Genomic DNA, 15,414 nt, shown 5'->3' on the forward strand with positions numbered 1-15,414 from the left:
TCTCTTTTTTTAAGTGCATCAATTTTTTTTTACAAAAAAGTATATATTAAATATAAAATTTTATCACAATCAACTAATATTAAAAAATTCTTCAGATTACAGAAAAATTTGCTAGCATACGAACATTACGTTCGCTACGTAACATATTCATACACATTTTGACTTATCAAATTTCAGCACTTTAAGTCTAAGATGCCTCTGTAACAGTTTTCAGCCTGGCTTTCATTACATCCCACGATGTTTCTAGGAGTGTCGCAAGATTCCTTCATACCCAATAATCCATTTCAAATTTAAATAAATCATTGGGTATCCGACGTACCCGATACACTAAATTATGCCAAGGCAACGGTTTCAAACTGAAAGCTCCAAAGCCACCGATTTATATATTTAATTGAGGACTTTTTAATACACAACGTGTTACAATAGATTTACATTAAAAATTATAAGTATTACATGAAACAAATATTTAAGCATACCTGAATGTCGTCTTATGACACAGAATCTTCGCTTCGTGTTTGCAGCATTTCGCTGTTGCCAGTAACAAATAAATTCGACATTCGAGAGAAATTAATAATTACCCCACCCAATGTGATCTTCGTAACGAAGAAATTTCTTAAACTAGCGACAATTTCAACACATCCTTATGATGTTAACATTTGTTACTTCTAACTTCATCTAATTCGTTTATGATTTTGGATGTTACTCCACGGCTGGTGACTCTCGATCAGTTTAAACACCTCTGCGTTCCGTAACAATTATATTCCGTCCTACCCACTCAAAATTCCTACAAGCTACCCACATCTCGAATATCCGGGTGATCTTCCTGTTATTATGTGAGTCCTATTTATTTTTTTGTCTATTTCTTGATACGTGTACATCCTGTATTTACTACATACAGAACTGTTCGTTTTTTTTAATACCGGGGCCTAAAAAGGTAAGTGGCCGAACGCAACTTCTGGTAGAGGCCTTGCATTAGATTTTTTTCACTCGACTCTTCGCATGTAGACGTGCATATAGACACACACACGTTCATGTTTATTCAATAAATTATTCACGTGTAAATAAGACAATTTTTTAATTATTTAAAAGTTAAGTTATATTCAAAATACTTTCCATGATTTTGCGAAATTGCAAACAGCATTCTCCTATATGAAGGAGGATTTAAGCTATAAAAGAATGAATCAATAAAGTTTAAAAATTCCAAAATAAAAAAAAATCGACGAATTAAACTCAAAAATAGAAGAGGACCAGAAAGGGGAAGCCACGAAATGCTGAAGTCTCTAATTATTTTTGGCATCCTATTTATACAAAATTTAACATTCTATATTTCATGATGAGCTTACTATACTGTTCTTATACGTTACTTAATACAAATATCTGCTTTAGATATTCATATTTAATTAAGTGAAGGAATGTACTCAGTCGCATTTTAAATAATCATTCCTAATCTGTTATTTGATACTCCCCTTTAATACTTTGAAAAATTGCGAAATTGCCGAGGACTCTGAAGAGTGACACACACCCGGAGTGGCTTGATGGGATGAGGTAACGCAACACGCGAGCGGTCAGGCAAGGAGGTACTGTACCTGTACCTCATAGGAAGATTTTCTACTGAAAATTTGTCCCCACGTAAGTGTACACGCAAGGAAATCCCGGAAAATTCCACGGGTTAATGAGGAACGAACCCGTGACAAGTTTTCGGTGGTTTTATCCTCTCGGCCATCGTTAGACCCCACTCGTTGGTAAATGCTAAAAACTTCTCATAGCAGATTACATTCACATAAGTTTCCACCTTATATTTCATTTAAATAAAAATTATTATATTTAAAAATATAAATTATAAAAGTCAGCAATTATAAATTAAATTACTTTATTAAGAAGAATAAATTACATAAAATTCGACATTTTAGTTATTATAAATCTCGTATTTTCTTTCGGAATCCTCTCAATATCACATTTTACCCTGAAAACAAAATTACGAATAGTAAATATTAGATTTATATACCAGAATCTACAAGTGTTTTATGTTTAAATTTCATAAAAGTTAACCGGATAACAACGGGCTTATATAATTTAGGTGTCTAGTATGTTTTGCGAGTAGAAAGCAACACGAATATGGTGTCACGAGTTGGTGCCATGCGACACCCCCACGTGTTGAACTGTCACGAACGGGTGGAACACGACACCCTCACGTGTTACCATTGACATAATTAGAGACATAGCACCCAATAATTGAGGGCCCGTTTTATAACAAATTTCAAAAATAGTACTACTATAAAAAGGGCATTATATAGAGCGTATATACGGAAGACCCACAAAATTATTATATTATGGTCCGTATATTGAATAGTATGATCTATTTATGAAATATACAATTGATTCTACGTTAATAACGTTAAAAAAAATAGCCGATGAGCTTACCGGATATTTAATCAAATGTCAATGTTTAGTAAACAGCATCCATTGATTCTTGGCAAAATTTCTTCCGGCAGCCACCGTTTCTTTGGGTGGATAAGTGCCAACCGGTGGATAGGGCAAGGGAAGAAGAGGTAACGGAGAGAGGGGAGATTCTAATAAGTAAAACGTTGCTATTGCTCCTACGGATAACGAGAGCAGTAACAAAGCAGGAGACGACGTTTTTATGATGGCCCTCCTCAATCCTGAAATTAAGAGGTGGATATCACGCAATATCGAATCACTGGCAACGTGCAGAGTAACTTGAAATTCGCATCACTCATCTTGTATAAAAATTTTTATGGTTAGAGTACTTAATATATATATTATTTTCGAACCTTTCTTTACTTTCGATCGACGGAAAGACCGATTTTTTAAAAATACAACTTTAAATGAAAAAAAAAATTCGTGCAGTACAAATAGAGTGAGATACATAAAACACTAATAAAATATGCTGAGTTAGCGTAAAAAAACTTACTTGATTCTCTAGTGGCCTTATCATTATTCTTATCAATTTCTTGGTTGCGATTGTCTAAACAAAAATGCGGTACGACCAAAACAAGAGCGATCAAAAAGCGGGAGACATTCATGATGAGCGTTTCGCAGCACCTAAGGTCGTCATACCAGAGTCAACGACCCTACCTGCTTTTCCGTATTTATTCTGAACTTGAACTTCCGTTGTTTCTGGCCTACGCTAAATGACAGGTTACGTCGTTTAGTGTAGGTGTAAGCGTAGACTCTACACCTTACCTCTGCTGAAACTAAACACCAATATATTCTTATATTTACATATAAAGTAATTTTAAATGCCTTAAGGTGTATGTCTCGTCTAATTTCAGATATATACTAGTTTCTATACGTTCAAAAGTTTTAAACTCACGAAGATCATGATGTAACCTTATTTTGGAACCACGGATTGAAGACCAATTTAAACTCAAAGGGGCCTTTCATCTGTATGTAAGAGTTCTACTTGTACTATAGAAATTCGATTCATGAATTGAAATATATATCGAATACATTAGTTTTTCTCCGTGTATAATAACTAGATACAGGTATAAAGCATGATGCTTCTCTTTACTGCTATGATACTCTGCTTTTCCTTCATATCACATTATGCTAAAGCCAATAACAAGGGACAAAGTATCACACTAAGGATGCTTATTTATATACATTAAACCAATAAAAATAATTTTGACTGGCAACGTCAACAGATATAATCAAGATATTTTTACTTTATATGTTATACAATATCACATATCCATGATAAATTGATACAATTTTTAAAACACTAAAGTTTTGATATTTCCCATGTATCAACTGTACTGTTAACAGTATAATCATCTTTGTACTGACAAATAAGCATTGTATAAAGGAATTTGATTCAAATTGACTCAAGTGTTATAGACAGTGCCGTAACTAGCCATTCCTGTGCAGGAATTTGCATTTAGGCCCCTTAATTAATTAGGTTTGGGAAAGTAATAAAACAAATACATGCATTTTGGGCCCCTCTTCCAAGTGGGCCGTGTGGGTGCACCTGTTGCACCTGCCTAGTTACAGCACTGGTTATAGATCCTAAGTTTTATATAAATATGAATACTTATTAGTGAAGAAATATCAAATTCAAACAATTCAATTGGTCAAGTTTGTCATGACCTGTACTTGATTGTGTAGGAAAGTACAAGTCTGGCGAGCTGTACATGAGTATGCAGATATAAAAATGCCAAAAGAGCATCTTTCAGCATGTGTCTGCCAGTGCTAATATGTCAAGAGACTGGACTGGAGCAAGATTGCCTTTGACTTCTCATTTCTACACCTTGTCACATATTAATCTAGAGATTTNTTTTTTTAGAAGCCATGATTTGCACAACACTTGAATAAATGTAAATACCATACACTGAGGTGATGTACGTAATAAACAAGGGAGCAAGCCGAATCCCAACAGGAGCTCTGTACTTCAGATATAATAATAATATATTCTAATAATACTAATATACAGTGGTACCTCAGGATACGAAATTAATCCGTTCCGAAACTGAGATCGTATCATGAAAATATCGTAATGCGAATCATTTTTCCCCATACAATTACATGTAAAACCAAATAATTTGTTTCAACACGAAAAACACACTCAAATTAAAGCTAAGTAGTACATTGAAAAAAAATAATAACTTTTGTAAGGAAAACACTGAAAAATGCATTTTGTAAATGTATAAATAACCATAATAGAATAATAGACTAATTGATTAAAAAAAATGTAGTTTTATTTGCACTTTACCTTTGAGGATAGACGATGGTGGAGGTGTAAAATGGTGGCGGAAGAGAGGGAGAAGGGAAATGATATTAAAACTTAACTTACATAACATAATGACAATAATTTAAAAATAACGTAGAAAAGATAAAAAAAATTAGTGTGTTATATATATATANATAAAATTCGACATTTTAGTTATTATAAATCTCGTATTTTCTTTCGGAATCCTCTCAATATCACATTTTACCCTGAAAACAAAATTACGAATAGTAAATATTAGATTTATATACCAGAATCTACAAGTGTTTTATGTTTAAATTTCATAAAAGTTAACCGGATAACAACGGGCTTATATAATTTAGGTGTCTAGTATGTTTTGCGAGTAGAAAGCAACACGAATATGGTGTCACGAGTTGGTGCCATGCGACACCCCCACGTGTTGAACTGTCACGAACGGGTGGAACACGACACCCTCACGTGTTACCATTGACATAATTAGAGACATAGCACCCAATAATTGAGAGCCCGTTTTATAACAAATTTCAAAAATAGTACTACTATAAAAAGGGCATTATATAGAGCGTATATACGGAAGACCCACAAAATTATTATATTATGGTCCGTATATTGAATAGTATGATCTATTTATGAAATATACAATTGATTCTACGTTAATAACGTTAAAAAAAATAGCCGATGAGCTTACCGGATATTTAATCAAATGTCAATGTTTAGTAAACAGCATCCATTGATTCTTGGCAAAATTTCTTCCGGCAGCCACCGTTTCTTTGGGTGGATAAGTGCCAACCGGTGGATAGGGCAAGGGAAGAAGAGGTAACGGAGAGAGGGGAGATTCTAATAAGTAAAACGTTGCTATTGCTCCTACGGATAACGAGAGCAGTAACAAAGCAGGAGACGACGTTTTTATGATGGCCCTCCTCAATCCTGAAATTAAGAGGTGGATATCACGCAATATCGAATCACTGGCAACGTGCAGAGTAACTTGAAATTCGCATCACTCATCTTGTATAAAAATTTTTATGGTTAGAGTACTTAATATATATATTATTTTCGAACCTTTCTTTACTTTCGATCGACGGAAAGACCGATTTTTTAAAAATACAACTTTAAATGAAAAAAAAAATTCGTGCAGTACAAATAGAGTGAGATACATAAAACACTAATAAAATATGCTGAGTTAGCGTAAAAAAACTTACTTGATTCTCTAGTGGCCTTATCATTATTCTTATCAATTTCTTGGTTGCGATTGTCTAAACAAAAATGCGGTACGACCAAAACAAGAGCGATCAAAAAGCGGGAGACATTCATGATGAGCGTTTCGCAGCACCTAAGGTCGTCATACCAGAGTCAACGACCCTACCTGCTTTTCCGTATTTATTCTGAACTTGAACTTCCGTTGTTTCTGACCTACGCTAAATGACAGGTTACGTCGTTTAGTGTAGGTGTAAGCGTAGACTCTACACCTTACCTCTGCTGAAACTAAACACCAATATATTCTTATATTTACATATAAAGTAATTTTAAATGCCTTAAGGTGTATGTCTCGTCTAATTTCAGATATATACTAGTTTCTATACGTTCAAAAGTTTTAAACTCACGAAGATCATGATGTAACCTTATTTTGGAACCACGGATTGAAGACCAATTTAAACTCAAAGGGGCCTTTCATCTGTATGTAAGAGTTCTACTTGTACTATAGAAATTCGATTCATGAATTGAAATATATATCGAATACATTAGTTTTTCTCCGTGTATAATAACTAGATACAGGTATAAAGCATGATGCTTCTCTTTACTGCTATGATACTCTGCTTTTCCTTCATATCACATTATGCTAAAGCCAATAACAAGGGACAAAGTATCACACTAAGGATGCTTATTTATATACATTAAACCAATAAAAATAATTTTGACTGGCAACGTCAACAGATATAATCAAGATATTTTTACTTTATATGTTATACAATATCACATATCCATGATAAATTGATACAATTTTTAAAACACTAAAGTTTTGATATTTCCCATGTATCAACTGTACTGTTAACAGTATAATCATCTTTGTACTGACAAATAAGCATTGTATAAAGGAATTTGATTCAAATTGACTCAAGTGTTATAGACAGTGCCGTAACTAGCCATTCCTGTGCAGGAATTTGCATTTAGGCCCCTTAATTAATTACATTTGGGAAAGTAATAAAACAAATACATGCATTTTGGGCCCCTCTTCCAAGTGGGCCGTGTGGGTGCACCTGTTGCACCTGCCTAGTTACAGCACTGGTTATAGATCCTAAGTTTTATATAAATATGAATACTTATTAGTGAAGAAATATCAAATTCAAACAATTCAATTGGTCAAGTTTGTCATGACCTGTACTTGATTGTGTAGGAAAGTACAAGTCTGGCGAGCTGTACATGAGTATGCAGATATAAAAATGCCAAAAGAGCATCTTTCAGCATGTGTCTGCCAGTGCTAATATGTCAAGAGACTGGACTGGAGCAAGATTGCCTTTGACTTCTCATTTCTACACCTTGTCACATATTAATCTAGAGATTTTCTTCATAGGTACTGTGTTTTTATGAAAAGTTTTCACATGATGGTTCTGACTCTTGTATACGTTATTGGTATAATCTGAGGAAAAAATATACAGTATTTTGAATGTGAAAACTATGATATTGAAAACTAAATGGTTTAGACCAGAATCTTGGAGAGCTGGCACTGACATCGTCTTTTATCATCCCTTCATAGAAGTAGCAACTCAATGTGTCTTCCAGAATAAAATATAAGAATCTAGACCTGTAGATCCATAACAGTTCAACATTCTGCCACGATATTCATGTTCTCTAAATTTCAATCCTGTAGAAAAGCTAGTGGCTTCTCACATGAAAACTCTCAATAAGAAAATCTCACCATGAAAAACCTAAAAGTGCTATTTCTCGTGAGCAGGCAAAAGTTCCATTGAAATGCTGTCAGTCACTATTTTAATTCATTTTTCTCTTAAAATTATCTATTTTTATGGTATTGTAATGAGCTCAGACAATGTTCAAAGTACTGATTTTTATAGATCCAGCAAAATTAGAGGATATTCATTTATCTGAGATCTAATGTCAGATAACAAATTATATCATATTTTATGTTCAATTAAATTAGATATTTTCAAGCTTTTACACCATAGAAATGATCTTATAATTCAGTTTATAGAGTTTGCAAATGTTGTTACTTCCCAGCTAGTCAAACCAATGATAAGTTTATTGTAAAGATCCACTTCAGGCCTTTACAAGTGCTCACAAAAGAGAAAATAAACCCATACAAAAATAGTAAAGTATTTAATAAGAAAATTATCTCCAATACTTATTTATAATTAAAATTAAATGTAAAAATAATTCTATTTTGTGCTTAAAATAAATATTTTCTGAACTTAAGTATAAAAGAAAGCTAAAGGGCATAACTGCAGTGTTAAAAACTGTGACGTAATTCTGGACGATAAAACTTTTTTAACAAAGAAAATCTACTCTTTCACTCATTCCTTTCAAACATTTACTTTCAGTATAAATTTCCAGAAGAATTATAAAAATTGAGCTGGGTGAAAAGCAAGAATAAAACACTGACAATATCTTTTAGAGTTAAGTAAATTTTTATTTCAATCTCAAAGTTCTAGTCTTGTAACATCAAACTTTTCATCTTCATAAATAAATATGATAACATTGAGTACACGCCAGTATGCATCAGTCTCTGCCTCAATCAATGCAGCAATTTACAGTTTAACAAGCTATTACTGAAAGTCTGGCAACCTGACAAGATGGAGGAAACAGAGCACCCTACATTAGCATTTGTACACTTATTTTTATCAAAATAACTTTTAATTAATACAGATGAAAAGTAAAAATGGTTTTAATAATAAAACCATGTAGGTGACCATATCACTTCATCAGAACTCACTCTATCCACAGCCCAATGAGTGCCATTTGTATCAGTCACTGCACCTAAATTTTAGTACACCGTTGTTCACTGATGCACTATTTTGATGCATACTGGAATGTACTCATTATTTTAAATATGTTTCTAACATTAATTTCTGGTTTCAATAAAAATTTTGAAAATTATTGCTAATTATTCTTCTATTTCAAAAAGCTTCTTTTTTTTTATTGTATGATTTTATTATTCACATTGTTATGAAGTCACCAGTCCTTGACTCTATTCCAGTTTTCAAAACATTGTACATCATTTCAATCACGTGACAACAAAACTGAACATACATTAGTTTCGCTTCCTATCGGATCTCCACAAAATCAAAATATTCATTAAATAAAATTATATAAATTTTTCTGTTATATAAATCAAAATACTTAAAATGATAATGAAATATGGAAAATAAATATAATTTTTAGATCTCAGACGATACTTCAATTCTTTCTTGGAGCAAGAAGTAATGTTCAACATCCTCTGATAAAGTTTTCACTCCAAAAAGTGCTTTAGCTCCTCATAATTATATAACAGTTCAGTCTCGTTAACAAGTGCAGAACTAAATTTTAGTATATTACTATTTGTTTAATAAATCTGCCTAAATTCTTCACAGAAAATAAATTAGTAAATGAAACACTTCAGATAAACATAAATATTAGTCTGCTTAAATATCTGTTTATGAGAAACTATATACAATGGAACCTCGGTATACGACCTTAATCTGTTCCTGATGTTCGGACCTATACCGAATAGGACGTATACCAAACCAACCTTTCCCATAAGAAGTAATGTAAAAATGATTAATCCGTTCTCATGTAAAAAAAATATGGCTGGCTTTAAACACCTCGCTTTCCTGACTAGCTCCTGCTTGATTTTTCTTGAGATCAACATGTATCTTTTTAGCTTTCTCACAAATAATTGCTTCTGATAGGATATCGCCAGCACACTGTTTTTCAGTTATCCAAGCAAAAGCAATTTCTCAACATGATCTAATGTCTTTGATCTCTGTTTAGAAATTGATTTAACTCCTTTCTCAACGTTAGCAGATTTAATAATGTCTTTATTTTTCACGATTGTCGATATTGTCGTTCTCGGAATATGGTATGCAACAGTTAAATCTCAAACACACATACAACCTTCATATTCCTCAACAATCTCTTTTTTCAGTTCCATTGTGATTCTAGTAATTTTTTTAGTTTTCTGTTGCTTTTCACTTGCCTTTTTGCAATTCATGATTAATAAAAGGAATAAAATTTTACTTACAAATTAAATTCAGAAGGAATTTAACAAAGTTATAAACCGTGGCACTGCAAACGTCTAGTCTGGTCTAGTACACCGATAGTGCTACTTGTCCATTGATGACACGTATAATTTAAAAAAAAACAGCATCAGTCTTCACAAATGAGTTAGACAGATTTAGACTTGTAGCAGCTCCTAAACTTTTACCAAATAATTATAAATTTAAGAGAGATGATAAGCCAGAATCTGTTTAACTTGTTTGTAAAACTAGCCTTGGTTCTTACAGCTGTACTGCAAGGTTAGCATATCAGTAAAATGTATCTGATTAATTTAAAATAGATTTTCTCATGGCACTGCTGTAAGAACAGACATAACACCTGAATATGAACATAACATGTATGCAAAACAAGCATATTCATAAATTAAAATTAGGAGAAACTACACATTATATAAAAACACTAGACACAACTTTTACATATCTGTAATGATAATTGAGACATCTGTTTATTTCCAATTTTTATCATACAATATTTTACTTAAATATATTTTCCATAACCTTAAAACTGTATATAGTTTGGGCAATTTTCTAAACGTAACATTTAACTATCGATAGCCGCAATTAAATAAATTATGATGGAAAAAAATTTAGGATGCTCCGATAGTTTCTAAATTATCCTATTGTTTACTGTCTAAATAAAAATTTTTAAATTGCTATTTCATTAACTAATTTAGCTGCCATTAAATCAATGTTTAAGCATTTTAACAAAAAATAAACAATTTGTTTTATAATTTAAATAATAAAATAGAAAAATGAAGTAAATATTTAGAAACAACAAATTAGAGATGGAAAGTATATCAATATTACATATCTGGATAAATTTTTACTAGTAATAAATCAATTTTTACTTAAACTAATAACTTTTTCTTGATATAATCTCTTGACTGATGATGATATTTCATCAAGCTACCACAGGCAACAAGAGCTTGAAGTGGAAGCTGTCATATTTCATCATCCGCAAATCATATATCACATAAATGTCAACAAATCATATACTGCATATAGAAAACTTCAACGTAGGACGATCTACAAAAGAAAAATATTCATTGCAAAACTTTATATATGTAATTTATTTTATATTAATCATTATAAATATGCAAAAATAAATATTAATTGTAAATTTAAAAAATAACATAGCATCAAAATAATGAAAAATATTTAGAGATTTAAGTTAGGCATAGAAATTTCACTGAGAATTAAGAAAATTAAATGCATAAACTGGATATAAATTGGATGATCAATAAACAGTAAACATAAACAACCGCAACTGCAGAACAAATTCTTTAACAACAAATGACTTTGACCTTGTTCAAAGGCTTTTGTCAAAGCTACACTACACAACACCAAACATTAAAGAAACTCACAGAACATCCAGAGATAGAATGAAGTGTACAATTTTAAAAAGATATCTATATTTTTAAAGTTGAAAATATTTGTTATTTTAAAGAATTTGTATTGGAAATTACAGCTGTTTTTCATTTTCTGTTTCATAATTACCTTCTGAAAACAAAACCATTATTAATTTTAATTATAAGGCAATTATTGTAGTATATTTTAGACTATAAATACAATAATGTTTTTAATCAATCATTATCCAAATTTGGAATGATAATGGATATCAAATGGATGAAATTTTAAATGTGATAAGGTAGTAATTACCACTACTTCCAACTCACATAATTTTAAAAAATCATAGAATTATAGTAAAACAATCTGGTGTTAGCCAGTTTATAATTATAGTACTTTAGTCTATTGATTGTTTATATAGTTATTAATTTTATGCACTACTATTCTGCTACTATACAAGAATTAACACAAGGATTGATATAAACCGTTTTAATAGAATGTTAATTTAGAAAAGTCATCCATAAAATTCAATTATTATTTCATCTAATGAACAAATGCAGGATCTTCCAAAAAGAACACTACCATTTAAAATGACTAATTATGTTCATTATTATCCGATAACATTATAATGTGCATTAAAACATTGGAAAACAGTCTAAGTTTTACATTTTTCCATTACAATTTGTCAATGTGTACACCAACTAATACACAAATTCTTTCTACGCTCGCTACAGCATATCCGTTGTCACTCTTACCACTACAGCCACAATTCTACGGCTCTGGCAGATTAAGTTTTGCACAATAACAAATGACTCTGATTTTGAAAACTGCAAAACACAAATGTCTTCTCTGTTGCAGAGTCACCATTTTCATTTATGGTGCTTCCTAGAGATAGTAGATAGCAATACATTTGAATGTGGATTGGGAGATAAAACTTTGATGATTATTCTATTGATTAGTGTATGTCACATACTTCTTAGGTAATAATTAACATAACTACAGTAATTCAAAATGGTAGCATTCTTTTTGGAAAACCCTATACAATTCATGCAATTTCCCTAAAATGGAATGCAAGATCAATTATGTTCAATGTTTAAAAAATACTGCTATATTTAGACCAGATAAATATTATGTTGAAAGTAGTAAACTATTTTCAGAAATTTCTAATTACTAGAATATTTATAAATAGAACAAAAAAACTACAGAATGTTATTTTTGTCATGGGGGAAAAAAAATAAAATTCTATCTGTTGAAATATATAAGATATTATTTATTAAAATCAGTAAATGTTAATATTTTTCTTTCTCGGTTAAATAAAATGTAAATATTGCAGTACTGTATCTGTTCTATAACAACTTTCTAGTTACATAGAACACCCAAACTCCAGCAGTAACATGCAATATTAATCTGAAAACATTTGTTCTAGTATTAATATTTCATGTTACTGCTGAAATTTGGACATTCTACTAACTTAACAACTTTCTAGTATAACTGATTCTAGTGTGTATATAAAGGAGTAAGAATCAAAAAATATCAGAGAACCAATCAGAATCAGAGTTTCATCTAAGATGTGTGATCAATATTCTGCCAATCACTTCACTCTAATTTTGAAATATTGCAGATGTATTCTGAGAGTGTAATTTAATCATATAAATTATGTTTTAAAAACCAACGGCAAAAGAATTAATTTTGTAATTTATACTTATATACATAACATTTAGTTATATAATAATTACTAAAATTACTAATCAACTTTTATTACATATATAATTATAAAAAGAATCATTTTAATAATTTAAATCACACTGCTGTAGCTTAGATCCAAAGAATATACTTTGAGTTAAATAGAGATTAAATATTTTCATATTTTTTGCTATATTAAAGCCAATGTTTATTTAATTTATTATTAAATTTAAAAAGTTGATACAGGTATCCCTCGTATAACACAGCATTCCTATAATACAGTTCAAAAATTGGGAAAATCCCCCAAACAACATAGTTTGAGAATTGGAGACATCCTCATACAAAATGTCACAATTTTTAACACCATCATTCAATATTATTTTTTTATTCAAGCAAGCATGGTGTCTGATATTTCAAAATTTCAATATTCCAAAATCCATGGGCAATGTTTCATGCCTTTTGCCAGGTTCTCTTTAATTAGAACTGATTATACATTATTTCTTCTTCGTTGACATAGCTTCCTATAAACCAAGTAGTGTCATTGTTGGTGAGAGTGCCATAAATACATCCGAAAGACTGCCAATGTGCTTTGTTTTATAGATTAAAAGTTACTACATAAAAAGATTAAATTTTTAAAGATAGGCAAAAGTGTGAGTGTGTGAATTCCTTGTAACTCCTACAGCTTTTGTCCAATTCAGATGAAATTTTGGTTATATTTGTTAACATTTTAATGGAAAGTATAGGCTATTTATTTTGTGGAAATATTAGCTATAAAATAAACATTTATTGATTTGGTATTGGTAATCGCAGTGACATCAGTGACCTCATTTAGTTCATGCTTGACAAGGGAATTTCCCTTAAGTTGCATTTTAAAATATTTTGAAAAATGGCATATTTTAAACTTACTTCATTAAATTTAAAATTTAAACTTTAAAAAAAGATAGCTCCATCACATCACTTCTATAAGGAATTTAAAAAAAAAATCTTTCTGTACTGACCATGTGATATTCTACTATCCAATCAGAAGTAATGATCTAATGAGACTGTTATTTAAAAAGTGTTATTGCACATCTCGCTAATGTACAGTACATACAATTTATTTTTGTTTTAACAACATGCAATTAAAAAAACTCACTATTTTGTCAAAAAAAAAAAAAAACCTAGGAAAATGTGAGTAAAATTGGTCAGGTAAATTCTAGATCTAAAAGAATAACCACCACCAAGACCACTGAATGAAGTCTGACTTGAGCAACATCAAATAAGAATGGCTTTGCCAAGGGCTGCAGATACAGCATCACAACATCAAGCTCAAGTAAAAAATACTTAATTTGTAAAAATATTAGCAACTATTCTTGAATTTCTTGAAATATCTACTCTTCTCAATTCTTCAATCTCTATTTTCTCATAAAAAGTATTCCATCATGCTTGACAGAAGAATTTCTAGTATAAAATAGCTAAGTAAAATTTAAAAGTATAAAATGTATATTTGTGATATTTTTATATTTTTGAAAATGTAAATACTGTCAGCCAAGTTTTAATTTTTATAAGTGATAAATAAAAAACTGAAAATATTTCCTCAATTAAGGTATTCTTTTTTTCATATTATATATCTATATAATAAAATTCTCAATAATCTGCACTTCAAATAATTCAACATAAAAATGGTGTTATTATTACTCACATGATACATTAACTTGTAAAAATTAATATTGACGTCTAAAGCTAAACAAATGCATACTTAATCCGTTAAGTGAAAAGTCCGTTATACGAAATGCATTTTCCCATAGAAATACATGTTAAAACATATAATTCGTTCCGCAGTACTGTACCATGAAAAAAATGAAAATGGAGCAGTCACCAACTATGCCGGGTAGTCAGATGTTGTGAGGAGGAGGTGGAGAAACACTTTCTTCACACATTCATACAGATACAGACTTTTTACATATTGCAGCAGGTCTCTTTTTGTTGTTTTTTAATCGAAGTAAGATTCAGGAAAGGCTACCGGAACATGCAGGGTCAGTCCTCTTGTTACATCCTTTGTGTTTTGGCAGCTGGCTTCTTGAAAAACATGTCCAAGGTGGTCTGTTTCTCTCTCTTCTTCAACACCTGTCAGAAATGATGGGCAAGGGTGTCATTGCAGAGATCATTGATTCTGTTGGCCTCAGCTCTGCTTGGATAATGAGTGTTGGTAAACTCCTGAACCTCTCCCCATTTGACAAGGAAGTTTTTGTCAACTTTCACTCCTTCTGATGATTTCTTGCTTTGTTTCAATTGAAATCACCTTTCTGTTTTTTTAGAAGCCATGATTTGCACAACACTTGAATAAATGTAAATACCATACACTGAGGTGATGTACGTAATAAACAAGGGAGCAAGCCGAATCCCAACGGGAGCTCT

General features: G+C 31.1%; 3 protein-coding genes across 5 annotated transcripts in view; all 3 read right to left on the reverse strand.

The window, feature by feature from the left end:
- Window positions 1-1,222: 1,222 nt before the first annotated feature.
- On the reverse strand, window positions 1,223-4,271 carry LOC111640826. 2 transcript variants are annotated; one of them, XR_002759324.1, is made up of 3 exons: window positions 2,933-4,271; window positions 2,422-2,660; window positions 1,223-1,963 (listed from the first exon to the last, which is right to left on the reverse strand). XR_002759324.1 is itself a non-coding variant. In XM_023386894.1 (2 exons), the coding sequence occupies exons 1-2, from the start codon at window positions 3,042-3,044 to the stop codon at window positions 2,440-2,442; spliced, it is 333 nt and encodes a 110-aa protein (XP_023242662.1). In that variant the 5' UTR covers window positions 3,045-4,271; the 3' UTR covers window positions 2,288-2,439. The 2 variants fall into 2 exon arrangements, 1 of the variants encoding a protein (XP_023242662.1); XM_023386894.1 differs by lacking the exon at window positions 1,223-1,963 and having other exon boundaries at window positions 2,288-2,660.
- A 619-nt stretch (window positions 4,272-4,890) lies between these two features.
- On the reverse strand, window positions 4,891-6,123 carry LOC111640571. Of its 2 annotated transcripts, XR_002759289.1 has the most exons (3): window positions 5,923-6,123; window positions 5,412-5,650; window positions 4,891-4,953 (listed from the first exon to the last, which is right to left on the reverse strand). XR_002759289.1 is itself a non-coding variant. In XM_023386598.1 (2 exons), exons 1-2 carry the CDS (start codon window positions 6,032-6,034, stop codon window positions 5,430-5,432), a joined length of 333 nt encoding a protein of 110 aa, XP_023242366.1. In that variant the 5' UTR covers window positions 6,035-6,123; the 3' UTR covers window positions 4,908-5,429. The 2 variants fall into 2 exon arrangements, 1 of the variants encoding a protein (XP_023242366.1); XM_023386598.1 differs by having other exon boundaries at window positions 4,908-5,650.
- A 4,275-nt stretch (window positions 6,124-10,398) lies between these two features.
- LOC111640836 (selenoprotein T2-like) overlaps window positions 10,399-15,414 on the reverse strand; it is a 10,308-nt gene continuing 5,292 nt past the window's right edge. The window contains exon 4 of the mRNA XM_023386907.1: window positions 10,399-11,013. The gene's annotated coding sequence lies outside the window, so the exon portion shown is untranslated. The remainder of the gene's footprint in view (window positions 11,014-15,414) is intronic.

This window comes from Centruroides sculpturatus, unplaced genomic scaffold (assembly GCF_000671375.1).
Source record: "Centruroides sculpturatus isolate CEXI.00-Female unplaced genomic scaffold, Cexi_2.0 scaffold163, whole genome shotgun sequence".
Taxonomy (NCBI): domain Eukaryota; kingdom Metazoa; phylum Arthropoda; class Arachnida; order Scorpiones; family Buthidae; genus Centruroides; species Centruroides sculpturatus.

Bases quoted from the DNA above. Each gene is read 5' to 3' on its own strand.
- LOC111640826 (XM_023386894.1), bottom strand. From the start codon at position 3,044: ATGAATGTCTCCCGCTTTTTGATCGCTCTTGTTTTGGTCGTACCGCAT. The intron at 2,661-2,932 runs GTAAGTTTTTTT...TCTTAATTTCAG, and splicing joins TAAGGCCACTAGAGAATCAA to GATTGAGGAGGGCCATCATA.
- LOC111640571 (XM_023386598.1), bottom strand. From the start codon at position 6,034: ATGAATGTCTCCCGCTTTTTGATCGCTCTTGTTTTGGTCGTACCGCAT. The intron at 5,651-5,922 runs GTAAGTTTTTTT...TCTTAATTTCAG, and splicing joins TAAGGCCACTAGAGAATCAA to GATTGAGGAGGGCCATCATA.